Source organism: Halichoeres trimaculatus, unplaced genomic scaffold (assembly GCF_033239565.1).
Source record: "Halichoeres trimaculatus isolate MK-OKI-2021-1 unplaced genomic scaffold, fHalTri1.1 fHalTri1_scaffold_18, whole genome shotgun sequence".
Taxonomy (NCBI): Eukaryota; Metazoa; Chordata; class Actinopteri; order Labriformes; family Labridae; genus Halichoeres; species Halichoeres trimaculatus.
Window position 1 is genome coordinate 7,370,001 of NW_027437196.1, and position 27,500 is coordinate 7,397,500.

The window sequence follows — 27,500 nt, forward strand, 5'->3', positions numbered from 1 at the left end:
TTCTTCTCTTTTTCTCTGTCAGGATTTTCTGTTTTTTTTTTTCTTTCAGTATCTTTAGGGTCATAGTTGGTCGTTCTTTTCTCATCTTTCACTTCATCTCATTTCTCCTTTTCTAGATTTATTTCTCTGTTCTCTCCTCACTCTCTGTCTGCCTCCTCGTCTTCCTCTCTCCCTCTCTCCTCCGCGTTAATCTGTCTGTGTAATTTTTCAGCCCTGTCATGTTTCTGACACGCGTGTAAAACATGAGTCAGCGGCTCAGTAAACGTATCCTCGTTGAGGTCTGGAGTGTGTGTGTTTGTGTGTGTGTGTGTGTGTGAGTGTGTGTGAGGGAGAGTGTCGTTAACATTCTGCTGCTCACTCAGCGAACGCTCATCCTGAACAACAGGACTCTGTGTGAAAAAGAGAAAGAGTGTGTGTGCTTCATTTCATCACCGCGGCAGACGACCTGAACCCTGCCTCAGACTGATTTTACAGGGATACACACACACACACACACACACACACACACACACACACACACACACACACACACACACACTTTAAGGGTTAATACACAGAGCTGCATCCAGCCGCTCGTTTCTCAGTGTCTTCCATAAACTGTTTCTGTCTCCGGTCTGATGAAACATGTCTCTCCTCCTCCTCGTCTCTTCGTTTCTGTTCATAAACATGTGTCCCAGCCTTCCTGGCACTTTGAATAAACTTTATTTGAACAGCCAGAGAACGACGCCGCAGAGGTTGAGAGTGAGTGGAGCAGCTCCTCAGAGAGCGGAGGGAGAGGAGGAGCATTACACAGAAAACCACAGAGTCATTTTCCTAATCAGGACCAGATGGTTTCATTCAGACTTACATACTTCAGAGAGAGCGGAGGGCGAGCCAGCATCACACTCACTGACAGAGAGAAGGAGAGAGAGTGAAGGAGAGGAGAGGGAGATGAAAAGGGAGGAAGAGTTTTTAAAAGAAGACGAGTGCAGCTCCACCCAGCAGCTCTGCCAGCTGACTAACAGACACTGTGACTGTGTGTGTGTGTAGGTGTGTGTGTGTGTGTGTGTGTGTGTGTGTGTGTGTATGTGTGTGTGTCCTCATACAAGGAGCAAACGTCTCCACGGTGACGTCTCCTCTTGGTTTCTTGCCTTGAAGCTGAGATTTCAGCAGTTTCTCCAGGAGAGGCTGGAGATGTAGAGGAGGGAGGAGTTAGCGAATGCTAAGTTGCTGAAGCTAACCATAAATGAGCCAACAGGCCCAGAGGTTAAAGAGGAGCTGGCCTAATTTTTAATTTTTTAATATTTTTTGATTTGTTCTAATTTTGCAGTTTACAGAAAACCATAAAACTGAGGCCCTGTCTACACGTCGCCAGATATTTGGGAAACCGCATAGATTTTTATACGTTTACACCTGTTATCCACGTGAAACTGCAGCTTCATGTCACTAAGAACAATGTTTTCTGAAAACTCCAGCCAAGGTGAAGATTTTGGAAAGATGGAAAGATTTTTGGTTTTGTGTGGACGCCGGTAAAAAGAGTGTTCAGTTTTCAGACCCGCCCGCCACATGTGGATGAAAGTTTTTTCAAAAACAAACAAGGGGGATATTTGTTTTGAAAATACCTGGCTACGTGTGGACATGGCCATTATTTATTTACTTATTTTTTCATTTAACCCTTATTTAACCAGTTAAAACAGTGGTTCTCAAATGGGGGTACATGTACCCCTGGGGGTACGCAAGATTCAAAGATGTATATTCAAAAAATAGCAACCAAACAAAATTTCTTCATCACCATTTATTTAATCAATATTTAAGTCCAATATAAGTTTAAGTTCATAAATTTAATATCATATTCAATAGACACTAAGAGTACAGTGCTATGATCTTTTTTTTTTCATCCAAAACTGCTTTGTGCTTGTTAGGGCGTACTTTGCAGAAAAAAAAACATATCATAGGGGGTACATGACTAAAAAAAGTTCGAGAACCACTGAGATAAAACATAGTCTGTGAAAGAAAATGGAAGTCATCTTGCTGGGCTTGAAATCAGGTTGCCACAAAAACTGCTCCCCCTGGTGGCTGGCTGCAGTATAGGTAAAAAAATCCATCTCCCCAGTCATTCCAAATGAGCTGTGGTCAAACTTTAAACAATGCATTCACCTCGTAGAAATGTTTCTCACATTCGATTGTTGTGGTGTTTTGGGGATATCATTTGGCTGTCTTGTATTCAAGTTATCTGTTTTTTCTGAAAAGTTTCGTTTTCATTACTTATACGAGGTTAAAAACAAGGCTTTAATTATGGTTTAACGATGATTGACAGCTGCCATTCATCTGTATTTGCTTGGTGTGTATATGACTTCTGGTACTTCCCGAGCCAGCCTCAAGCGGACTTTTGAGAAACAGCAGATTTTAGCACTTCCGCATTGTCTCATATTCTTAGACTGGAGGTTGCCTCTTGATGTCTATACAAAACGGCTGCAACGTTTAAAATGTAAGGTAGCTGTGTTTTGCAGTAGTCCCAGGATCAGTCTTTTAAAGTTGCTTAAGAATTACATATGGGGGTCACGAGACGTGTGCAATCTGTGACATCACTGATTGGTAACTGTTTTTATAAGAGCGTCATAAACTAACACTTAGCCATTTGACACATTTTGTTCTGTTCTTTGTTCTTTGGAGTAACATTCCAGAATGTTGTGTTCCGGAATGCTGAGTTCCAGAGTTCTTTGAAGACAGTAACTGAAATGCATATGCCTGTTCAGTTGTCGTGATGAGAGAAACAAGCTTTATAGAGATAAACTGTTTTTGTATACAGATATAAAATTGTTTATTTCTGATGTTACATTTTAACATGAGGCTCTATGGGGTCTGACTCACTCTTTGAGACAGCCTCTAGAGGACACTTGGGGAACTGCAGATTTTTGGGACCTCAGAGTTGGCTTCATTTTCCATCCCAGTGGTTGCCCACTGGTGTGTGTGTGAGTGAGTGTGTGTGATTAGCTGTTAATAGATTAGAGAGCAGCAGGATTGGCAGCAGCAGGGCTCTAATCCGGCCCACCAGCAGATTATGAGTGCTCTCTGTGGACGGACTCTAATGGAGGAGATTATGCGTCTGAGAGGGAAACTTTCCTTCTTGGTTCTCTGACTCTTTATTTGTTCCCTTTTCAGATAGTGTTTGAAAAATCAGAATTATACTTTGAAGCTTTTTCCTTCTTGATCTTCCTCTTTTTTGTTTATATTTTATCATTTTTAGAGCATTCTCTTTGTCTTTGGTCTCGTCCTGTTTGTCTTTATCTCTCGCCATGTGTGGAGGTTGTTTATGTCATATTTTCCTCTTTGTTCTCCAGATTTATCGCCATGAAAATGCCTGATCTTCATCCTCTGTTCTTGTTTTATTCTTTCAGAGTTCCCATCTTTTATGATAATTTCCTGCAAGTTTGTTTTCATTTAGTCTCTTTTTGTAAACTCTTCAATTGTTCTTCCTCTTTTATTTTGAATCCTGATTTATATATTTGGCTTCATTTTGGTGCTTTTGTTCTTTCTCTTGTCCACATCTTTCTTGTCCTGGATTCCTCCTCTCAGTTTTCTCTTGAGGTCTTTCTTGTTGTTATTGTCTCTGGTGTTTATCAATCAGCTGTAATTTTTTTTAATGTAATATAATAAGGAAAACTTTCAGACTGGATAAACATTGCAGAGTAATTCAGTTTCAAATCTAATATTAAACAAATAACATTACACGAGTGTGTGTGTGTGTGTGTGTGTGTGTGTGTGTGTGTGTGTGTGTGTGTGTGTGTGTGTGTATGTATGTGTGTGTGCATACCTCCACCTGTTAACTCCATAGCTGCAGGAAAGTCATGTCTCAACTCGCCTTCTTCCGTTCTCTGAGTGCTGAGAGGTCAGAGGTCATGACCCGGCGAGGTGACACAGCCTCCACACTTGAACATGGCACACACACACACATAGAGTTAGCATAAAGTTATGCTCCAGAGAGGTCTGGTTAACCATGCTGACTGCAGTTTCCTGAAAACACACTGCAGAAATAAAAGTGTGTGTAAAAATTATACTGATAAAAAACAGGCTGTGTGTGTCTGTGTGATCTGAGTGTTTCTGCAGCAGGGAGTAAAGGGTTAACGATGCTCTCTGTTTTAGGGGAGGACTCGTTCTTATTGATCAGAGAACTGGAGACGATCAATAACTGCACATTATGATTAATTACTGCTGCTGTATACACACACACACACACACACACACACACACACACACACACACACACACACACACACACACACACACAGACACAAAGAAAGAAACAGGGTCTTCAGGGTGTGTTTTCTGTTTGCTGTCATCACTCTGCCGACACATACACACACTCTCTTACACACACTCACAGAAACACAGCGTTGGTATGTGATGGAACGCCACTGTGGAAAAATGTGTCTGAGAGTATGTGTGTGTGTGTGAGTGTGTGTATGTGTGTTTTCTCTCATTTCCTGTTGAGGCGAGTCGAGGCGAAGAACAGCCGACAATAATCTGCTGCTCTGAAACTGTCTGTGTGCTTTATTCTGTCTGATGAACGATGGCGGGAAACACACACACACACACACACACACACACACACACACACACACACACACACACACACACACACACACACACACACCAGTTTCTACTGTTTTCAATTTTAAGATTTGAACATTTTTTACCAACAGTGGTTAAACATCAAATGGGACAAAATCTTGATTGGTTGTAAATTTATTAAAACCTTAATGTGCTAATGACTGTGCTGATGTTATCGACCAATCAGATGTCAGTAGGAAAAACGGTCTGTATGGAGAGCAACAGCAGGAGTTCTGGAATTCTGAGATCAAAGGCAGAATTCCGTCTTTGATGTCACAGTTCTAGAACACCTACAGATGAAATCCTCCTTGACCGCTTTGGTAGACCTCACCTCAACAAACATTTGAGTAGTTTTCTTCTCCTCTCGAGGATAGACTTGATGAAATTTGACTTTTGACTCTGCTGCATCATGATGACAGTATTTCAGAAAACTAAAGAGCCGCTAATTCCCAAGAAAAGAACAGCTTTGTTTTTTCAGCTCCGTAGCACTGCAGCAAGCCAAATTGAAGCCTCTGTGCAACTTAGTATTTACAGTAAAACTGTGCTTGAGCAGTGTCTTGAATAATATCGACCAATGAGGTGTCAGCAGGAAAAATTGTCTGTTGATCTGCATGAGATCAAGAGTAGGTGCTCTAGAACTCTGGGATCAAAGTCTGAATTCTGTCTTTGATCCCAGAATGTAACATCAAAGACCAAATTCTGTCTTAAATGTTAAAATTCTAAAAATAAAGGATCAGACCCAAAGACTGTATAAAATACAGACGTAGTCTCGGTGACATCACCCATCTGTTTCTGATGCAGTGTAATGAAGCGTTCCATCGTCAGCAGCCATATTGGACAGACCTGTTAGTCATGGGATTTGTGCTTCTAAATGTGCAAACCTGTGATCTTCATATCTTCTTAACTGCGTAACTGAGTTATCAAACATTTACCCTCCCACAGCGTGTGCTGTAAATAGTTGTTTTTTATTCTGTAGAAGTCTGCTTTTTGGCTTGGTGTGTATCTGGTTTCTGCAGCCACCCTCAAGTGGCCACTTGATGAACTGCAGTTTTGTAGCACCTCTGCTTAGGCCTCATATTTTCATACCAAATCCTCATCATCCTCTTTTGTAGCCAGTTCATCGAATGTTTAAAAACCTTTCTTTGCCTCATGAAAACAGACCTGACAAAGCTTGACTTCTGACTTTTTTTTATGTGCCTAATGATTAGGGATGTGCACCGAATTAGGTACTTTTATAGGCACTGACCAAATTCTGTCCGTTGAGTACTGGTATCTATCTATCTATCTATCTATCTATCTATCTATCTATCTATCTATCTATCTATCTATCTATCTATCTATCTATCTATCTATCTATCTGTCTTTCTATCTATCTATCTATCTATCTATCTATCTATCTATCTATCTATCTATCTATCTATCTATCTATCTATCTATCTATCTATCTATTTATTTATTTATTTATTTCCTTTTTTTCCATTTTTTGCATTCATTTTTATTTTTATTCATTTATTATTATTTTTTTCATTGTTTCAAATGTGGAAGTCACCCATCCCTAATAATGACAAAGTTATTTCAGCAAATTAGGATTACAAGGACATTAGTCTCTTTCTCTTCAGCTAGTCTCTTTCTTCTGCTTCATATTGCTGAGGGAAGCTAGAGTGAAGCCTCTGTGGAACTTACTATTTACAGTGAAACTGAGACTCACATCAAACAGATGAATGGGTGGATGCCATGAGGACTAAATTTCCAAGTCACATCCTAAACTTCTAGTTAGACTGTGAATTATGAAATGCACGGAAAAGGAAGCTCTGACTTGAAGTTGTGTGTTGCCAACAACTGAAGTTGCAAAGGTTGGCTCTTCTTCTCGAGTCATTTCAGATTTGTTGATGGTTTCCCAGTTTTACAGTTGTGTACCCATGTTGATGACAAGTGACAGATGTTGTGTTGTAAGTACCAGTTTGTGTTTATGGCCTGGATGTCATTAAAGCTCCACTAAATGTGATGAAGGTCAGAGGAAGAGGAGTGTGAGCATGAAACAACCACAGCATTAAATATACATTTAAGATCACACTTTGTAAGAGAGTTAGAGTAACTGTTCAGGTATGAGTATCAAACACACACACACACACACACACACACACACACACACACACACACACACACACACACCTCATTCTGCAGAGTGCCTGGTGATCAAGAGGCTGAGGTTGCTTTATGCTGTGATTTCCTCAGAGAGGAGTGTGTGTGTGTGTGTGTGTGTGTGTGTGTGTGTGTGTGTGTGTGTGTGTGTGTGTGTGTGTGTGTGTGTGTGTGTGTGTGTGTGTGTGTGTGTGTGTGTGTGTGTGTGTGTACAGTTTGTTATATAGATGCAAATTCATAGAAGCAGATTAAACAGATTGTGTCTCATATCTGTTGATGAGCTAACACTGTCCTGTGGGATCACTCTGGTGTGTGTGAGTGTGTGAGTGTGTGTGTGTGTGTGTGTGTGTGTGTGTTTTAATGTGCCTTCTGTTACAAAGAAAGAAAATGAGCCTTCCAGCTATTTAATGTCAAAGCTTTGAGATGACAGACACACACACACACACACACACACACACAGTCATTACAGTGAAGGGGCTGACGAGGCGTCAAACCCCCCGATGTCACAATATATATTTACACACACACACATATGCAGAGTTTGTGTGTGTATGTGTGTGTGTGAATAGAGGGATTTAGACGTCTTTGAGTCTCAGAGGAAGAGGAGGTTTTACATCTATTATCTGTGCTTGTTTGTGTGTGTGTGTGTGTGTGAGTGTGTGTGTGCGTGCGCTCAGCAGCAGCAGGGAGGATGCTGGGTAATGGTAATGAACTGGAACTGTCTCACTCTGTAGAACATTATATGTTTACAAGCTGCTGAGAGAGAAACAAGAGAAACTAATGCAAGGGTTAAAGTGAAGAAACAGACCTGATATGAATGTGTGAATGGATGAAGTGATTAAATGATGAATGTGACACAGGCTGTCTATAACAGAAACCTAACTGACTGTCTGTCTGTCTCTCTTTCAGCCTGTCTGTCTGGTCAGGCTACAGACTGCTCTCTGGTCCAGTCTAAAGACGACGACTTCGACTGGGAGCAAGGAGACACCCGGGACCGACAGACCAGCAACCCTTGGATCCCTGAAGGTACCTGACTGTCCCTCCTTCTGTCTGTCTCTATGAAGCCAAACAGCTTACTCAAAATCACAGCTTTTCTGCCACAGGTGTTCCTCAGGGAACCTGTGTAGGTCCTCTAAAGATTAAAAAAAAAGTGTAATTTTTTACATCACAGAGCTTATAATTCGGACTCCTTGTCTAAAGTTGGGAAAATACATTTAGAGAACAGTCAAAACTGATCACAGTTTATCATACACGGAATAATACACGGATAACCTTCAGTCCTCCTTCTAGATTCACGTACACATGTCCATGCTGATTACTCTTTGCTCTGGTTAAACAGTTATGTAGCAGTTTGGTGATCTCAATATTTTCTTTTTAGACAAGGGTCTGCAATATGCGACTCTTTGACTCCTTTGCAGCGGCTTCTTAAAGCTTTAAAAAATAGTATTAGTATAATTATTTTTTTTCTTATAAGGGCTATTGATAATTAAAGACATTGACGCAAAAAAAATCATGTGTTAACATTTTATTTAACTACATTTGCATCACATCTTGCAAAAGAGCCTGCCACTACTCTACTTCATATTCCACAGCATTTTTTTTTCTTATTTTGTATTTTTATTTATTTTTTTATTTTTAATTTTTGCAACTTGTTAAAATGTGCAAATTTATTACATTTCAATTTTTAAAGTTTTGTAATTTTTTTAATTAAAACATATTTTCTAGCAAATTTTGAAAAAAAAAAAATTTAATAAATTGCCAAAAAAATATTTTTTTTCCATTTTTAATTTGTTTTAACCTGTTGATAATATTTTATATTTAAAACTTTTTGAAAAATTAGCCAATATATTAAAAATAGAAAAATAAGACATCAAATATACAAATTTGTTATTTCAAAAAAATCTTGCGTAGATGATAATTTACTTGATTTTAACGTGGTATAGAATTTATACACTTAATTGTGAAGATAAAGTAGATTTTGTGGCTCCAGAATGTCTTTAATCAAAGTGAGCTGAGGCAACATGACTCCCATGAAAGTAAAGGTTGTAGACCCCTGATATAGGAGGTCAACACAGTGACAAACCACACTACACTACCTGATGATGTCTGTTGTCTGTAACCGTTTACGTCCAGGTAGTAGAGCTTTATAGTGCAATAGCAGCAGGCTTTAACCAGAGCGCTAACTCCGCTAGTGGGGGGAGGCTTTGCTATAGCTGAAACACAACACAAGATGACATTTCAGACCTACATTAATTCAGGTGGAGGTTCAAGGTGTTTAAAGGTCATTGAGCAATCTCTGGTTTAGCTGTGTAGGTGGAGCAACAGAGTTCCCCAAAGCTGCCCTGGGTTTGACCCGACTCTTGAACTTTAGCTGCATGTCCCCCTCCACTCTCACCTCCCAGTATTTCCTGTCTTTGTGTCTGTCCAATTCAGGGACGGGGACAAATGGGTCTATTGTGTTTGGTTTGCAGACAGAACTGGAAGGTGAAACTGCTTTTTTCAACCCTTAAACAAGATTATCACGCTGTAGAAGTGAGTTGTGAGGTTCCTCATGGCTCTGGTGTTGGTCCTTTATATTTCTATAAATATCAGGTTGATTTTTGCTGTTTTGCTGTCAGACCTGACAAATCCTGAATTTAGACTTTTTACAATTTAAAGATAGCAAGTTGGAGAGTTCAGGAGCCAACTTAGTGAGAGACATGGTGAGCTTCACAGCTGAGGTGGTGTTTGCTCCTCTTTTTGCTCTGCGTTTGGTCTGCACCTCCTCCTGAGAGAAATGTGTTATCTCTACTGTCTAATTGCTCCATTTTGTTCACCAGCTGTTCTCAATCTGTGTCTTTTGTTTACTCCTGAGCAGTGTAGCATACACTTTGTATTTGCTCATTTCCTCCAAAAATGACGCCAAGTGAGGCCCAGGACTGAACAGGAACAGGAAGCAGATAAACAATGAGCTGAATCTCATTACAAAGGCTGTAAAGCTGAGAGGAGCAGTAGATTCAGCTGATAGCTTGGTATCTATAGTCACCGGGCACGGTTTGGACTTATTGCTGAGCCGCTCTCATTGTTGTAAAGAAGGAGAAAAAGTGTACTTCCTATAATGAAGCATTGAATTTTCCCTTTAATGCAGCGCCTCAGTTTGACTCTTTGTACCTGAAGGCAGCGCGGAGAGAAAAGGCTGCAGCAGCTTTTGTGTTATCTACTATTGACCTGCCACAGTTTCTGCTCTGAGTTATGGACGGACAGAAACACTGAGCCCGGAGAGATAACAGTGTGTGTCTGTGTGTGCTGCTGTGTGCGAGCCGTTTGTCACATGCTCACGGAGGTTAAGCCGCTGACGAATGAGAATGCAGAGCTCTTAAATCACTGAGCCAATCACGTGAGAGACAGGCTGAGCGAGGACACACAGAGAGGAGGTGGTTACTGTCCTGTTTAATGTGATTTATACAGGAGGAGGAGGAGAAAGGAATGGGAGGCAGGAGGAGAGAGGAGGTATTTGGATTTAAAGTCTCTCCGTTGAACAAGTGCAAAGAGAAACCAGATCACTGTCACAGCATCACACGGGGACAAAACAAGTCTTCCTAAAGTGCAATCAGAACTGTGCGCCGGCTGGATCGCAAACTTGGCAGATAAAAGTTCAACAATTCATCTTCCGTATTATCTTATCGAAACAAGACGTAAAGCCTTCCTGAGACCCTGAACTCTCCTTCCTTGAAGCTCAAACGAAACCGAAGACACTCTGAAAACACCCAGTCCTCCTCGACTCCATCCAGGATGACCCTCTGAGTGTCCTTTCTGAGAGCCTGAAGGGTCAGTGAACCAGGCTGTGCTTCAAAGATGCCGTGACTGAGTTATTTGAAACATGATCTCCACACTTAGACAACTGTGAGAGCAATCATTTCCATCCAGACATCCGAGCGCTCTCTTTCGCCTTTACACCCTCTACTCAAGTCCTCCAGACAGACAGTTCAGCATGTGGCTCAGGTCTGGGAGCAGAGTTGGTATTTCTGAAACAGCTCTACAAGCTTTGAGACAAAAACAGTGACATCGTCTGCATACGAAGAGACCGGTGAAAGAGATCAGCCACAGAGCTGACCTCTTGGCATGTCTTGATTTTTGCCGTCCGTGGACAAATGGATTCAGCCTCTTCCTCAACTTGAATGTGTGTTACAGTTAGGGCTGCAAGAATCACAATTTTCTGGCTGATCTTTAAAAAGCCTGACCTGCCAATACAGATATGGGACGATACCAGTTTTTATTTTTTATAACTGACAGCATAAACCCCTGGAAGCGTATTGCATTCACTTGAAGAAAAAAAACAACTCAGGTTTTTCAGAGTAATTTATTCATCGATTTGTTTTTTGTGGTAATTAATTTTGTTTTTCTGATTAATATTTTTTTATTGGTTTGTTTTTTGTTATAATTATTTCTGTTTTTATGAGAATTTTTTGTGGTAATTAATTTTGTTTTTCTGATTAATATTTTTTTATTGGTTTGTTTTTTGTTATAATGTTTTCTGGTTTTCTTGTTATTTTTTTCCTCCTGTTTTTAGGAGTAATTTTTTTTCCTGAAGTATCGAGCTACTTCAAAATCCTGTGAGAACCTTCAACCTGCAGACGACTCCCGTGGATGTGTGAGAAAAACAAAATTAATTACCACAAAAAAATTACTCATAAAAAAAAGAAAAAATTATAACAAAAAACAAACCAATTAAAAAAATATTAATCAGAAAAACAAAATTAATTACCACAAAAAAGTAACTTATAAAAACAGAAATAATTATAAAAACCAATAAACCAATAAAAAAATATTAATCAGAAAACAAAATTAGTTACCACAAAAAAAAAACGAAGAATAAATTGCTCTGAAAAACCTGAGTTGTTTTTTTTTTCTTTAAGTGAATACAATTCGCTTCCGTATAAACCTTTAATGTTTGAATCTTATTTTATTAAAAATCTTTTAACAATACCTGAGAAACAATAAAATCTTGTTTTAACTTAATCGACCAAAAAAATGTCCTGAGTTTGAAGCCGTGTTTCCACCAAGCAGTCCGGGTCGGTTCAGTACAGTTCAGTTCGGTTTGGGACAGTTTGATACAGTTAAGCCTGATCCCGCTTACGTTTCCACAGCAAACTGTGCCCTCTCGTGGTGGGCGGCGTGTAAGCCGGTTGCCGAAAGCTGCAGCTGTTAAACAATAGCCCGACGCCGTAGCAGCTGACCCCGCTATTAAATCCAATGAAGAAGAAAATCGTGACACAGTAAACAAAGAGCAACGATGGAAGACATGCAGCATTTCATCCTCTCTGTGATTGGCATTTAGCTCTTTGTTACAAAGTGCAATCAAGCTTTGTTTCGGAGAAGTCTGTGTCCCACCAGGAGAAATGCAGCCACTGTCGGGGTAAGTGACAATTCTTTCGACCAATCAACGGTCTGCAGTGTTGTAGCTCCACCTTCTGAGAGCGGATCGGTTCAGTCTGGCACCCATACAAAAGGGTCCCAAAAAAGTAGGCCAGCTCGTCTCGTTTTTTGGGGATCTGTCCGGGGATAAGTCAGTGGAAATGCCGCAGAACGGGCGCCATACCGAGACGTACCAAACCGGTCTGCTTGGTGGAAACGCAGCTTTAGGTCTCTGGGCAAAAAGCGACAATGGCTGGCTGTCAGACCTTTCCTGAGGTATAAAGGATCAGTTTCATACCTAAGGATTGGCCGATCTAACCTTGCAGAGCAGATGGACCTGCTTGACTCAGTCTCTGAAATCCTGCAGATCCATCTTGCCAGGCTCCATTGACCAACCTCCATTGTGACTCTTGGGATTTTTAACTTAACTTTACAAAAACGTCAGCAGTTGTCTAATGCTGTTATCACAGCTGTTTCTGTTCAGTTGTTTGTCCATTCTTTCTCAGCAGCGGTGCACATAAGCTACGTCATACCGTGGCTTGATGTGGATTGGTCCGTGGTGATTGTGTCAATCAGGACGGTTGTCCAATCACCAGGTGCTGATATTTTGAAGGTCCCGCCTCTGAAAACAAATCAGAGCTGCTACCCAGATGGGCTAGTGAAATATTTCCGTGGGGATATATGAATCTGTCCGTCTGGTGTGTCAGGTCATGGCCAATCACCGATCCCCCAAAATTAAGGAAATCAGCACCGATTGATTGGCCGACTGATCAATCGGTACATGTCTAGTTACAGTAAAACCATCCATCCTAAGCCAGTTACCCTTCACCTATACCAAAATACAGGATCCAAAAACAAATCTGAGAGATCATGAGAAAAACCAGTCACACCCTGAATAAATCAAGTCTAGTAAAAGCCTGTCCTCTCAAAGGTATCAGTCCTTCAGTAAGGCCAGGTCCTCTTCCTCTGTCGGCAGCTGAAGAATAATCTATGCTGTGGTCCTTCTGCAAAGAAGCGCTTGGCATTGATCCTCATCACACCTGGACTGGCGGTTACTCTTCCTCCTTGAAGCTAAGGACACGTAATCTATTTCTCCTACTTCTTCTACGCAGCTAATCTCTCCAGGTGGACAAAGAAAAGGACATCTGAGTTATCTAGAAGAACCAAGTGCTCCTCACTTTCTCATTCCTTCACAGGTGAGGGTACATCTGCGCCTGTGACCCCCTTTGAGCACGCTTTGTTTTTAATTGGCGCAACAATCGTATTTCCTGTTTCAAAGAGAAAGTTCTGCGCAGAGAAATCACGATCCCACAGGACTATTTCTCCTCCCTGATGGAGAGACGGACGAGGATTTCTCTCAAAACCACAGATCATTTGGCGAAGGAGGAGAGGAGTTCGTCACCTCCTTTCAATTCAATAAAAGAGGAGTGTGTGTGTGAGTGTGAGAGTGTGTGTGTGTGACTAATTGCAGCCAATCCAGGCAATCAGAGAGCAAACAGCTTCTCTCCCAAAGGACACACACACGCGCGCGCACACACACACTCCTCTCCGTGGTTCGATCTCCTCCTGGCTGATATGTGGAGCAGTGAGCAGGGCGAGGCAGGGCATTAAATCTAACTAACCCTCCACCACGGAGAGGGCCGGGCGAGCCAGGAAGAGGCAGACAGGGAGAGAGAGAGACAGATGGAGCAGGTTGTGTGTGACGGCGGGACTCCAACTGCAATTTAAGATCTGTAGGCAGCTGCTGATACTCTATCTGTGTGTGAGAGAGTGTGAAGTAGGAGTGGTTGCGCTGTGTGTGTGTGTGTGTGTGTGTGTGTGAGTGTGTGTACGATGGTGGTGGAAGTACTTTGTGCAGTTTTCAGCAGGACTCGCAGTATTTCTGTCATGAGAGCAGACACACAAAAGTCACACTGGCTGTGTGTTTCTGTGTCTATAGGAACTGGTTCACACTGGTTCAGTTTGCACCGGACACCAGCAGCATCGATGGCAGATACAGGGGCCGTTTACACAACAGCAGTTTTAGGGTTAATCACTCTTCACTGGCCTCCAGTAGCAGCTTCACTGACAAGTCCAGCTCCTGTCTACCTGGGATCCTACACTCTTTCTGGCCCACTACGCTCTGCTCGTGAAAGATGCCCGGTGCTTCCAGCCCAGCGCGGCTCTGAATCTCTAGCCAGACTCTTCTCCTCTGTGGTTCCCAAATGGTGGAATGAATTACCTAACTGTATACAATCCACAGAGTCTCTTTCTACTTTAAGAGATGTCTGAAGACTCATCTGTTCAGGGAACACTGAAACATTGAAGTCGACCCTTCTCCTCTTTGTCCTCAGGGGTAGAATGAGCAAGAAGGACTCAGACCCAGCTCTTAGTGAATTTTCAGCACTAATTACTGAATTTTGTTGAAGGTTGAAGTTTATTGTTGCAGCTATTAGTTGTGGTTTGTTGGCTAGATTATTCTACAATATTACAAAAATATCCTGCACTTAATGGCAGCACCTGCAGCCGAATAACTTGTAGCACTGTTGTCGCACTAACTAGGTTTTCCTTCTGTCTTAATTCTTGCTTGTGTTGTACGCCACTTTGGACAAAAGCATTTGCTAAATGAAACTGTAGAACTGTAGGGTGAAATGCAAAAGTATTGTTGCATTTCAGCCTCACGTTAACGCAGAAAACGGCCTCCAGAGTGAAATTTTTCTGAAACGCTGCCAACACCGTTGCCGTGTAAACAGTAAGCCTGTGTTTTCAGTGGAAATGCTGATGTCACACTCCACTTCGTGCAAGCGCATACAACAGGACAACAGTACCACTGTTACGATCATAACAGACTACCGTGTTGTGCTTGTGCTGCTCAATCTGCTGACCGTCTTTCAACAAAATGCGCATCTGTTGCTCCACTTCTGCTCTTAGTATTTACCAACACACTGGATGGCCAGCCCAACTCTACTTTAAGCTGCTTCTGGACAAGACAGTTAAAGCGCCAACTACAGGCCTGGCATGCTTACTACAGCATTTCCAGTCCCTCAGCGTTTCTGTGTAGATGCAGATTTCTTTTTAATGCGTTTTAGCGTTTTCGGGTGAAACGTCATCGTGTAAACGGGGCCATAGACGAACCAGAACCAGAACGAGTAGTACCAGATAAATTAGTGTAAACAGCGGTTGGGATGGTATTGACAAGATTTCATTGATGCCAATGCCCTTATTGATTCTGCTCATCAATCTGATCCGTTATTGGCCTAACAACCTCAACCCTAGTTCAGAAAGAAAGAGCGGCGCGATCGTGAGAAAAGACGACCATGGTGAGGATCAGAGGATGGAGCGCCCCAAGATGAACGTGATTGTTTGTTTTTTGGGTTAAAAAACAGGAAGTGAGACATAAAAGAAGAGGTTGAATTAAAAAGAATTTACATTTTATTAATAAACAAATTGATATTTTTTTATCACATAAACACACAAAAGTACTGAAAATTGATACAGGTACTGGTAACCAGTACAGGAACCAGTACTGTATCATTTTAAATGTGAAAGGTACCCATCCCTACGTGGTGTTTACATACTCATAGAAAATATTTTGGGGGTCTTAAAAGATTGTTCAGGATGCTCTGAAAATGACCCGCAGCTAGAGGTAATATCGGCTAATAATTTTTTTTTAACATTTACGAGTCTAGACCTGTGAATGTTTTTGTAAAGTGTCTTGAGATAAAAAATAAAGACTGATTGATTGATTGATACCGATATATTTTGCACCCCTAATTTATATCTATTGTATGTGCTTTATATAAATTAACAATGTCCACTCAATTCAGCATCTGTAAGAATGCAAAAACACACAAAAAGACTTTCTAATATGATTGTAAATTAATTCAGGCAGTAAGGGGTTAATGCATTAATGATTCACTGTTATATGACTTCAGAAAAACTAAGATTCCCCAAGTGAGAGATGAGACTTTGGTTTTCTAGTTTGAGTCCAGGAGCATGAGATCAGAAACCCACCAACTGTCATCTGACCAAGATTATAAGCTTTGCATGAGCTCTAAGTCCGACTCTCAGACTGAAGGTAACAGGCAAAACATGAAATAAGTAATGTTCGTCACACCCGTCTTTAGATGTATCCCGGAGCAACACCTAGTTTTAAGCCTGACACAAGCACATCACCCCATCATTGCATGATCTGTCAGAGTGAACATGAATGTGGAGCGAGCAGAGCTCCGTAATGAGAGTCTGCTCAGACCAGAGGCACTTTTTAAATGGTAGTTCTGCATGTGTTCTCCCTCAGAGGGAGCAGGCAGTCTGAGCTGGAAAAAAAAACCTCAATACAGCCGCTGTTCTCCGCTGTAACTCGTCTGGTTTAATACTGCAGCCACACACACACACACACACACACGCACACACACACAGCGGCAGCAGCAGCAGCGAGGCATCGATTGACCAGTGATTGCAGGCTCCATTTAATGTTCTTATAAATGGTACAAGTTCAATCTAATCTGAACCATGTAGCGCGCTCCCTCTCTGCTGTCAGTGTGAACAACAGTAATCTTCTCTAATACCCTTTACTGCCACACACACACTCACACTCACACACACTCACACACACGTACAGTGGTTCAGCCTGTGGACGGTGAATTTTTCCTCTGACTGGATTGTTTCTCTGACTTAGCGACTCGTTAGCAGTTTGTTACTGCAGAGCTGAGAGCGCAGAGTGAGTCTGCTAACAAACTTCCTCTGCTCCCTCTGCTTTGATTCACTCACATCTGAATGTTTTTCATCACACTTTTAATGTTGTTCTTCGTCTCGGCCTGGTGAGTCAGTGGAGCTAAAACCTCGGCTCACCATAAGTTAAAAATAAGCAGCAGACAGTCGAATCCAAAGCATGAGATCACTGATATTTATAGAGCTACGGCTCATACACCTGACCCAGCAACAGACTGTGTTAGCTTGAATAAAAAACTTTCTTTCTGCTCCCAGGACAGGGTGACATTAGAGGAACATTTTTGAAAGAACCACAAGAATCAGCTGAGCAAAATCACTTTATTATCTCTTCAGGAGGTTCCAGTTTATCCCCTCAGGTGTGTTAGACTGAATCATGTGATGCACAGAAACACAGGTTCTACTCAGAGCTCTGCTTGATTCATCCTCTTTTTTTCTGTGTGTTTTCACCAAAAACAGCCGTGTGGCAGCTTTTGAGACACTGTCTGTGAGCTAACTCCAAACAGATTTTTTGGTTACATGTGTTTGAGCTGTTCCTCTCTCTGTCTGGTCTCATCGTGTCGCTGAAACTGAAACAACAGGCTTCAGAAAAAAGACAAAATTATCTTGTTTTTTTTGTGATTCATTGGTGTCCACACTGAGCTCAAAACAAACATATCTCTCCTGCCGCACTATACCTCCAAATATGTGGTTCTGCTCCAGTTCTTAACCAGCAGATTGAAGGTTCTTGTGCAGTTTTTTACTTGCAGATTGAGGGTAATTCTGCAGTTGTTTCTTTTAAAGGCCCCATTTTATGCAAAAATCACTTTATTAAGTCTTTTAATGAAATTTGTGGGTCTTTGGCTTTCCTCCTAGCCCACAAAATGTGATATTTAATAACAAAACCTGTACTTAGTAGTGCTTGTCAGTCTAAAATCCTGACCTAAAACGAGCTGTTTGGATTTTGGGGATTTGCCGACGTCAGCGATTCCCTTTTTTTGACCAATCAGGAGCAAGTCTGACCTGATTGGTCCACAGGAGCAGATACCCCCGAACCCCCTCCCCGCCCACTCCCTGCAGCCGGAAGGAGAATGCCAAAGTTAAAGAGCCACCACTGCTCTGTTTTTGGCTGTAAACAGCCACATAGTTCCATGCAAAAGCTTCCCATCTCGGAAGAAGACAAGACTAAGTGTCTAGAGTTCATTTATCAAGGAAATGTGCCAGCTACACTCAGTAAAACTGTGCATGTGTGTGCTAGTCACTTCACGGCCGACTGCTTTTCCAACTTTGGACAGTACAACAGAGGGCTAGCGAATAGACTGGTCCTGAATCCAGGCGCATTACCAACCATCCACCAACAACCACCCCCTGTCTCTGTGTTAGCTTCAGGATGCTAACTTAAGTTGCGGTTAGCCTGTTGTTTTAGCCTGTAATGTTACAATAAACGAGCTTCGCTGTTTTCTAAACATTGTGCACTCGGAGCTCGTGGCGCCGCTCTCAGTGACGTGGAAGAGCGGGGCGGTATCAGCGGTGGCTCATTTACATATGAAGGTCACGCCCACTAAATCAGAGCATTCTGAACAGAGGGGCTATGAGAGCCTGGAAACAATGCTGCTGTGCTTGGTTTATTGCCTTTTTGGACCAAAACATGTTACTACCATTTCATGAAGACATCAATGATCCATATTAAACTGGAGAAAAGGAGCAGAATATGGGACCTTTAAAGCTACAGATATAAGGCCCAACCACATAATGAAGATTCCCCTGCATTTCTTTGAATTAAGGTGGTTCATCTGCTGATTTTATCAATGAATATGTGTTTCTCCTGCCGTTGTTAACCCCTGGATCAGTGCTTCTCCTGCGGTCTAAGATCCTCCTGTAGTTATTTGGTTGTTCTGCGTGTTTGTCGTTCTTTCGGCGACCCAGCACTTGTTGTCAGTCACAGCTTTTGGCCAATGAAAAACCACGGAGTCAGGCTTTGAATTGATTTGCTCCAACCAGTGGTGACCAGAGGGAACACACACACACACAAACACACACACACACACACACACTAATACACACAGAGACCCTCACAGACCTGCCTTATGTGTGTGTTTGTGTATTTGAGTGTGTGTGTGTTTGTGCATCTCTGTGGGGTTCAGGGTATATTAATATTTCTAATAGGGCTGTTATCAGCTCACTGCCAGCTGTACACAGTAAACGCACACACACAGTGGAGCTTGAAGGCAAATATAAACACAACACACACACTCTCTCACACACTCTCACACACCCACACACACACACTCCATCTGTCTGTTGTGTGATAACTCCCACAATGCCTTTCTGTGTTACAGAGACCTGGAGGTCAAAACCACTTTTTGTGTGTGCTAAAAAATACAAACCGCTGTAAACAACACACACACACACACTCACACACACACACACAGAGCTCAGAGGAGCCAACAGGTAAACAGTGCTTAAAGGTGAGCAAGTGAGAGCGGGCGAATGAGAGTGAGGGAGAGAGAGTGTTTGAAGTTTTGGCAAATAAATAATGGAGCTCAGTGTGTGTGAATGTGTGTGTACTTTTGTGTGTTTGTTTGTGCATATTTCACATGTGTGTATGTGCTGATGTTTGGGTGTGTGTTTGTCTGGGTTAATTAGTGTGTTAAAGGGTTTATCAGCGTGTCGGCATGCAGGAGATTCATGCATCCTTTGAACATGACATGGCTCTGAGCTTTTGTGTGTGTGTGTGTGTGTGTGTGTGTGTGTGTGTGTGTGTGTGTGTGTGTGTGTGTGTGTGTGTGTGTGTCCAGTATAAAGCCACTATCAGCGTTCTGCCAAAACCAATTAAAGCCCCATTCAGGGAGTTCAAACACGCTGAGCGACTGTGACTGAGATCCAGCCAACCAGAGGAGAGGTCACACTGACACGCTGGCTCCCCATTGGCCGAGCTGGTCACTCTGAGCACTCTGACATTTAGCTGAATCCTCCCATGGTTCAGATCGAAATCAGTTCCATGTCTGTGCCCTCTGATATGTGGCTAGCTTAGGCTAGCTTAGCACAAATTCTGAAGGCAGTGAGAAGCTGTTAGCCTAGCTCTGCTATGAGACAAAGAAGCTAAATTAGCACAGCGTCCAACAGCGTTGAGTTTTCTTTACCTTGTTTACCCTTCAGCTCAGTCACATCTCTAACTAGACATCAATCATTATTGGCTTTTGTTTTCAATCAGGATCTCATATCTCCTCGGTTAATAGCATCACATAATTAATTCAAGCAAACTTAACTTAGAAATAAAAACAATGTCATGGAATGAAATTATATGGACAAACTATAATGACAAAAACCTTTAAAATATTTTTTTAACCTGAGATTAAAGCAATACATTCAGATCAGAGAAATAGAATGTAAGCAAAGCAAAAGAATGATATGAGAAATGAATTGTGACCAGTGTTATAGAATCTTATCAAACCAATAGGATGATAAAGAATATAATGATAATAATAATAAACTTAATTTATGTATCAACTTTTTATAACAGTTACAAAGTGCTTTACATCATAAAAACAAACAGTAAAAGGTAAAAGAGAAATGTGAGGAAAAAAAAAATATATATATATAAAAGGCTAAGAACCACCACCAAATAAAGGAAAGGAAAACACCCATAAAAATAAAAACAGTAAAAAGTTGAAACAATTTAAACAACAAATGATAAAGAATTTAAAATCCTGCGCATGATACTGTCAAAGAAAAAAATGTAAAATAAAGTAAAAAGACATGCACCGATCGATCAGCGCCAATTTCCTTAATTTTGGGGATCGGTGACCGGCCCATCCTTACTTATGATCTTTTATACCTCTGGGGCGGTCTGTCTGCCAGCTATTGTTGCTTTTTGCTCTGACACCTTAAACTCAGGACACTTTATTGGTTGTTTGAGTTGAAACATAAAGATTTTACTTTTTCACAGGTATTCCTCAATGATTTTCAATAAAATGATATTGGAACATAGAAAGGTATTTGCTGTCAGTTATAAAAAATAAAAACAAGAAATTGTTATCGGCAGGTCAGGCTTTTTAAAGATCAGTGATCGACCAGAAAATTGTGATCACTGCACCCCTAGAAATAAAATTTGAATAAAAGAAGCATTTTGAGGATTAAAATACACTCAGCCAAAATCTCCAATAAAAGTACATTTATTAAAATGTGTCTTTAATAAAGATTTAAAAGCAAATATGAGAAAGAGGTCAAACTGATAGAATGAGACTTAAGGAGACTGATATAAGAAATAGATTGTAACCCAGCAATAGAATGATATTAAAAATTGATAAAATGACACAAAACCAATATAACCAGAGTGATAGAATGAGATCATACCAATTAGGGATGGGTACCCAATTAGGTACTTTTATAGGTACTGACCGAATTCTGTCAAAAGTACCGGGTACCTATTCATGTAAAATCAAAAGGTACCATGTTTAGGTACCTAAATGCATCCTTGAGACTGTGAGGGAGTAAAAGAATGGGAGATTTTCCATGCTGGACAAAAACACAGCATTGCAAGGTTATATATTGAAAGAATAAATGTCTCAAATTGATAAAGGGTATATGTTTTATTTCCAAAGAAATTGATCTTTTTACTACATAAACGCAAAAAAGTACCAAAAATTGGTACCATTGAGTACCGATACCAATTGCCAGATACCGGACATCGGTACCATATCCATAAGGTTATATATTGAAGAATAAATGTGTCAAATTGAAAAAAAAATACATGTTTTATTTTTAAAGAAATTGATATTTGTACCACACAAACACAAAAAAGTACCAGGCATCGATACTGTGACACTTCAAATGTAAAAGGTACCCACCCCTAATACCAATAGAATGACATTTAAGTACACAACTTTCAAAACAGTGGAAGCAATATTTTAGTATGGAATGAAATAAGATCAAGGCAATAGAATTTCATCAAAGTGATGAAACGTTTTTGAAGAAATAGAAAGTGGATGAAGCAATATAATGAGATCCATAAAACAGGTTAAGATCAGAGCAGTAAAATATTATCAGATCAACAAAATGCAATTAAAGCAATGAGGTGTTATGGAACAAATAGAAGCAAATAGATTGATATGAAAATGAATAAATTGAGACCAAAGTAATAGAATGTTATTAAAACTATTAAAAAATATCAAAGCGCAAGAAAGAGCTTAATGCAACAGAAAAAGATAGAAAATATTTAGAATTGTATCAAAGCAATAGAATGACATAATAGAGTAGAATATAATTAAAGCACTGAATCGAGATCAAAGCCACACTGAGGAAGTAGAGGAAAGAAAGATATATACATGTTAATAAAGATTAAAGCAGGAGAATAAATCAATGCATGGTCTATTTGACTCTAAATTGGGCCATATTTTACTAAATGAGCATCATGCTGCATTGAAGGAGACTTGGAACTACAGATTGGGACCATAAACTCATTAGGAAAATGTTTACTGAGGGAATAAATCAGCTGAGAGGGAGGAACGACGTCTTCACAACCAGACAGATTTTACAGCCAGTGGAGAGGAGGAAGCGTCTACTCCATGGTTCATGTCCATGTGTTTCAGGGACTTTAACTTCCAGTCAGATCCTGGAATCACTCTTAGATGACAGTAAACACACACACACACACACACACACACAAACACTTCCTGCTGGTGTGTGTGTGTGTTTGTTATTTGTGTAAATCTTCTCAATACGCTGCAGCTGCCTCTCCTCACGTTTCAATAAAACTCTGGTAATAGAATTACCCCCCTCCATCTGTGTGTGTGTGTGTTTGTCTGTGTGTGTGTGTGTGTCAGTCAGAGTGTGAGCTGGGTCTGATGTGATTGGTTTGCAGATGGCAGGGGTCGTCCGTGATTGGTCGACAGGTGAGCGGGGGGCGGGAGGTTAACGAGACGAAGAAACGCAGAGACACGATCCAGATCAGCCGTTTGTTTTTCTGTTGTTCCTGCTCCTCACTTTGACACCCACACACACACTCACACACACACACACACACACACACACACACACACACACATACATCTGTCATCTGTGCTTGGATTGATTATTGGATTATTGATTCTTGGGCCAATAACTGACCTGATTTGGGCTGATGTTGATCATCAGCTGCAGGACAGAGCTCTGTGACACGGCTGAGAAACAGAAATAAGAACAAACAGTGAAGCTTTGATAAATGACACCAAGAAATGAGACAGAGAAATGATAAAACAGCTGCTCATCATGATAAAGAGAGGGATATTCTGAGAGGATTCAGCTGTGAGAGCATGAATATATGAAGACATAAACAGTCGGCAGAGCTGGACCCGTCTGCTCACACATGTTTACAGTGGGCCCCTTTACAGCCTGTATGATGGTTTATTTTCACTGTTATTGTTTCTACTTGATGTTTTTCTATTATGGTATGTGAGCGGCTGGTACCAGGCTCAGAGTTCACACTGCAAAACGAAAATCTATGCAAATGTTTATGTGTTATGTTTTTTTTTTAGTTATGAAGAGCCACATTCATCAGAAAAGCCCAGAAAAATGTCTCATCTCAAGATATTCAAAGACAGATATGACACCTGCTTTACAGCCAAAGTGTTGGTGTTTAATTTATTTTAGTGACATTTAATTATTATTGCTTTGGTCTCATTCTGTTTCTTTAATCTCATTCTTAGTCTTTGGTCTCATTTCTTTCCTTTGATCTCATTGTACTGCTTTAGTCTCATTCCATTTCTTTGATTTTTTTCTTTTACTTAAATATCATTCCAGTTCTCTTATCTCATGCGATTCTGTTGCTTCAATCTCATCCTGTCTCGTCAATCTCATTCCATTACTTTAATCTCATTCTATTACTCTGATTTTGATCTTTTACCTAAATCTCATTCCAGTTATTTTATCTCAATTAATCTATCTCATGTGATTCTGTTGCTTTGGTCTCATTCTGTCTCTTCAATCTCATTCTATTACTTTGATCTCATCCTTCAATGTAGATCTCATTCCCAGTGTTTCAATCTCATTCTGTCTTTTATCTTATTCTGTTGCTGTAATCTCAGTCTGTGTCTTTGATGTCATTCTACTGCTCTGTTCTCATTCTATCACTTTGATCTCAATCTTTTACTAAGAACTCATTCCATCTCATTCTCTTTCATCTCAATCTGTTGCTTTGATCTCATTCTTTAATGAAGATCTCATTCTCAAAAGTGGATCTTATTCCCAGTGCTTCAATCTCATCTTTTGTCTTTTGTTTTATTTTGTTGCCTTTAATTTCATTCTGTTGCTTTGGTATTATTCTTTCACTTCAATCTCGCTCTGTGTCTTTGATCTTTGATCTCATTCTTTAATGTAAATCTCATTTCCAGTGTTTCGATCTCATTGTGTCCTTTATCTCATTCTATTGCTTTGACCTCAATCTGTTGCTTTGATCTCATTTAATCCTAAATTCTTTGATATCATTGTTCTGTTAAATCTCATTTTATCACTTTGATCTCAATCTTTTATTAAGATCTCATTCCATCTCATTCTCTTTTACCTCAATCTGTTGCTTTGACCTCATTCTGTCTCTTCAATCTCATTCTATTACTTTGATCTCAATCTTTAATGTACATCTCATTCTTAAATGTGAATCTCATTCTAAGAGCTTCGATCTCATCCTTTTGTCTTTTATTTTACTCTGTTGCTTTAATCTCATTCTGTGTCTTTGGTCTCATTGTACTGCTTTAATCTCATTCTACTACTTAAATCTGAATCTTTTATCGAGCTTTCATTCCATTACTTTTATCTCATACCACCCCATTTATCTCATTGTGTTGCTATCATGTCCATCTGTCTCCCTAATCTCATCCCAGGGCTTTTATCTCATTCTGTCTCTTTAATCTCATTCTATTTTTTTTTATCTTATTCCGGTGCTTTGATTTCATTTACATTGATCTCATTGTTTTGTCCTGGATCTCATTTTAAAGAGAACTTTGATGCGATTCCTAAGATCCCATTTTGTGTCTTTAATCTCATTCTGTTTCTTTTGCCCTGAATTTTTCAGATCAATTTAGCTAAATTTTTGGTGCAATGAGACAATTTCCATGAAAAATAAGACAAAACTTTGTTGGATTTCATTTTTTTGCTGCATTCTTTGTATGTTTCAGTCTCAATCTGGTGTTTTTTGTGATCTCCAAACCAAATCTTCTTAAGAAAATCTCACCTTTGAGTGTTTCACCTTTATTAGTAAAGTGTTCCTCTGAATCATTCCTCGCTGCTTTTGGATGTTTTTAACGAGTCATGGTGTCATGGTCAAGTATTTCGGCTCTTCACCATTGGGTGTGATTGTGATTTGGTAAATTTTATTTTTCTTTAGCTGTCATTGACCAAACCTGTTAAGAGTTACAGAGAAATAAAAATTTAAAAACTTTCAAACTCAAACCAAACATCTTGATGGAGACAAACACATTTCTCAGCGACGTTACGTCCTGGTGGGGCTGCGTCCCGAGTTATCAGCTCTTTGCTTTCCAGGAATTTTCCAGGACTTTTTCAGGCTCTCCTTACAAACCTCCCGTGTGCAGCTTTGACCCCTCTGCGTGTTTGTTCTAGAACATTCCTCCGTTGCCACGGAAACAGCCAGTTTACACACACACACACACACACACATACACACCAAACATGACCGGACGAGTCAGACAACCCCAAGAGAGAAGGAGCGGGAGAGGGAACAAGAGCAACCCGTCAGGGATGAAGGATGAACACGAGGAGCGATAAATTAGAGAAAACAAACACGAGGAAGAAAAGAGATGAACTGTAAAAGTTTTTAAAGAGGAGTGAAAAACAAACAGAATCAAATCTTCACGAGGAGAAAAACTGAAATTAAATCAGGAAAATCACCTGAACCTGCTCTGCAATAACACAAAATTTGATTCAAAGTCTCTGAATCCAATAAACAAAAACAAAAACATCTCAAATATCTCACAAAACGGTTTTATTTTCTCTGATGTAAATGGATGGATGGTGACGCAGAGATCCAGCAAACAGACCCGTCTGAGCTGAAAACCTGATTACACATGATTGTGTTTGATTGACAGGCTGAGTGAGGACTGACAGGTGATGACAGGGGATCATATCCCTGAACACTGATTGGTGGTTTGAGAACAAACAGGCTCTGATCAGAAACAGACACGGATGCAATTAAAGCGACTGGTGAATGAAAGTGATCGTAATGACATCATCAGTGAGCTTCTTCATCTCTTTTTCCTCATCAGCCTCCATTGTCCTCGCTGGCCCATCCTTTCCTCCTCATTTAACCCTCATTTATCTCTCTTCTTCTCCATCCTCTTCATCCTTCCTCTCGTCATCATCCACCCCATCCTCCTTTCTTCCTCTCCCACTCCTTCCTCCCTCATATTCTGCCTTCTAATCACCATCCTCTCCATCCTTCCTCTTCTCCTTACACTCTGCCTCTCTATTTCTCCTCTTTTTCCTCCTCTTTCTGTCCCCTGCTCTCGTCCTTCAACTCTTCCTAGGGTTTCGTCCCTCTCCACCTGCCCTCATTCTTCATCTCTTTTCCACCCTCCTCTCCTTCCTCCTCCACCCTCCGTGATTAAACCTGTTGTTTTTCCAATCGATGATCTCGGGCTTATCGATCAGCTGACTCTGTAAGCCGAGATGAAATCAAACAAACTGAATAAACTGACTCTGATCCTCAGCCCAAGGTCTCATCCTCTGTCGTCTTCATCATCTTTTTGATTTCTGGAATCAGTCACGAAATACCTGGAGGGCTTTTATTTTGTGAAATGCATGTGTTAATAAGTTTTCCCTTCCTGTGTGCAGATTCTTACTTCCTGTTTGTGAACACGTCCAGACGTTACAGCGGTCAGCGTGCTCAGATGATGCTGCCACAGCTTAAAGAGAATGACACACATTGCCTCAACTTCATGTTCTACCAGGCGGGTGGGCGCGAAGGGGTGGCGCCGGCTACGCTCAACGTCTATGTTAAAGGTACGACTACACAGACTATACAACGTACATTTGTACATCCAAGGAATTTGTCTTGGTGTTTTGGTGCTAACAATTAACAAGGAAATAATGAAAATGCATAGAAAAAGTTAAGATATGAAATATACAAATATCCAGAAATATATATAGGGAAAAAAATAGTTTAAAAAATGATAAAATAAAATAAATAAAATAATAATAAAATAAAAAAAAATAAAACTTGGAATATTTACAGAAAAATGAAAAAATATTTATAAAAAATAGTATTAAAAATAGAAAAAAATAAATAATAAATTTTTAAAAAGTGAAATATTTACAGAAAAATGAAAAAATAATAATCATGATGAGAAACAGATGACACATCACTGTAGCTCATACTGTGTGGGTTTAACTCTCAGGCACTTTTTGGTTTTCATACTCTTTCTGTTTCCTGCAGAGAACAACAGTCCACTCGGAGTTCCCATCTTCAACTCCTCTGGCCCCGCCTACCACATCTGGAAAGGGGTGGAGCTTGCTGTGTCCACTTTCTGGCCCAATCACTACCAGGTAACAATTCCTACACCCTGAGTAGTCAGTGTTAATTTCATCAACAAAGACTATGATAAAAAATGTTCGTCGACGAACCTTTTTAACGGACGAAAAATGAATAAAGACTAAACAAAAAGTCAGGCATGATGACGAAGACTGTGTCGAAATAAAAC

At 40.4% G+C, this 27,500-nt stretch overlaps 1 protein-coding gene across 11 annotated transcripts in view; it reads left to right on the forward strand.

Moving 5' to 3' along the window:
- Window positions 1-27,500, forward strand: part of LOC141807201 (receptor-type tyrosine-protein phosphatase mu-like) — a 127,093-nt gene that overhangs the window by 21,765 nt on the left and 77,828 nt on the right. For all 11 annotated transcript variants that reach the window (XM_074692998.1, XM_074692999.1, XM_074693000.1 and 8 more), the window contains exons 2-4: window positions 7,642-7,758; window positions 26,635-26,802; window positions 27,236-27,345. In XM_074692998.1, the coding sequence (XP_074549099.1) occupies window positions 7,642-7,758; window positions 26,635-26,802; window positions 27,236-27,345 (395 nt within the window). The remainder of the gene's footprint in view (window positions 1-7,641; window positions 7,759-26,634; window positions 26,803-27,235; window positions 27,346-27,500) is intronic.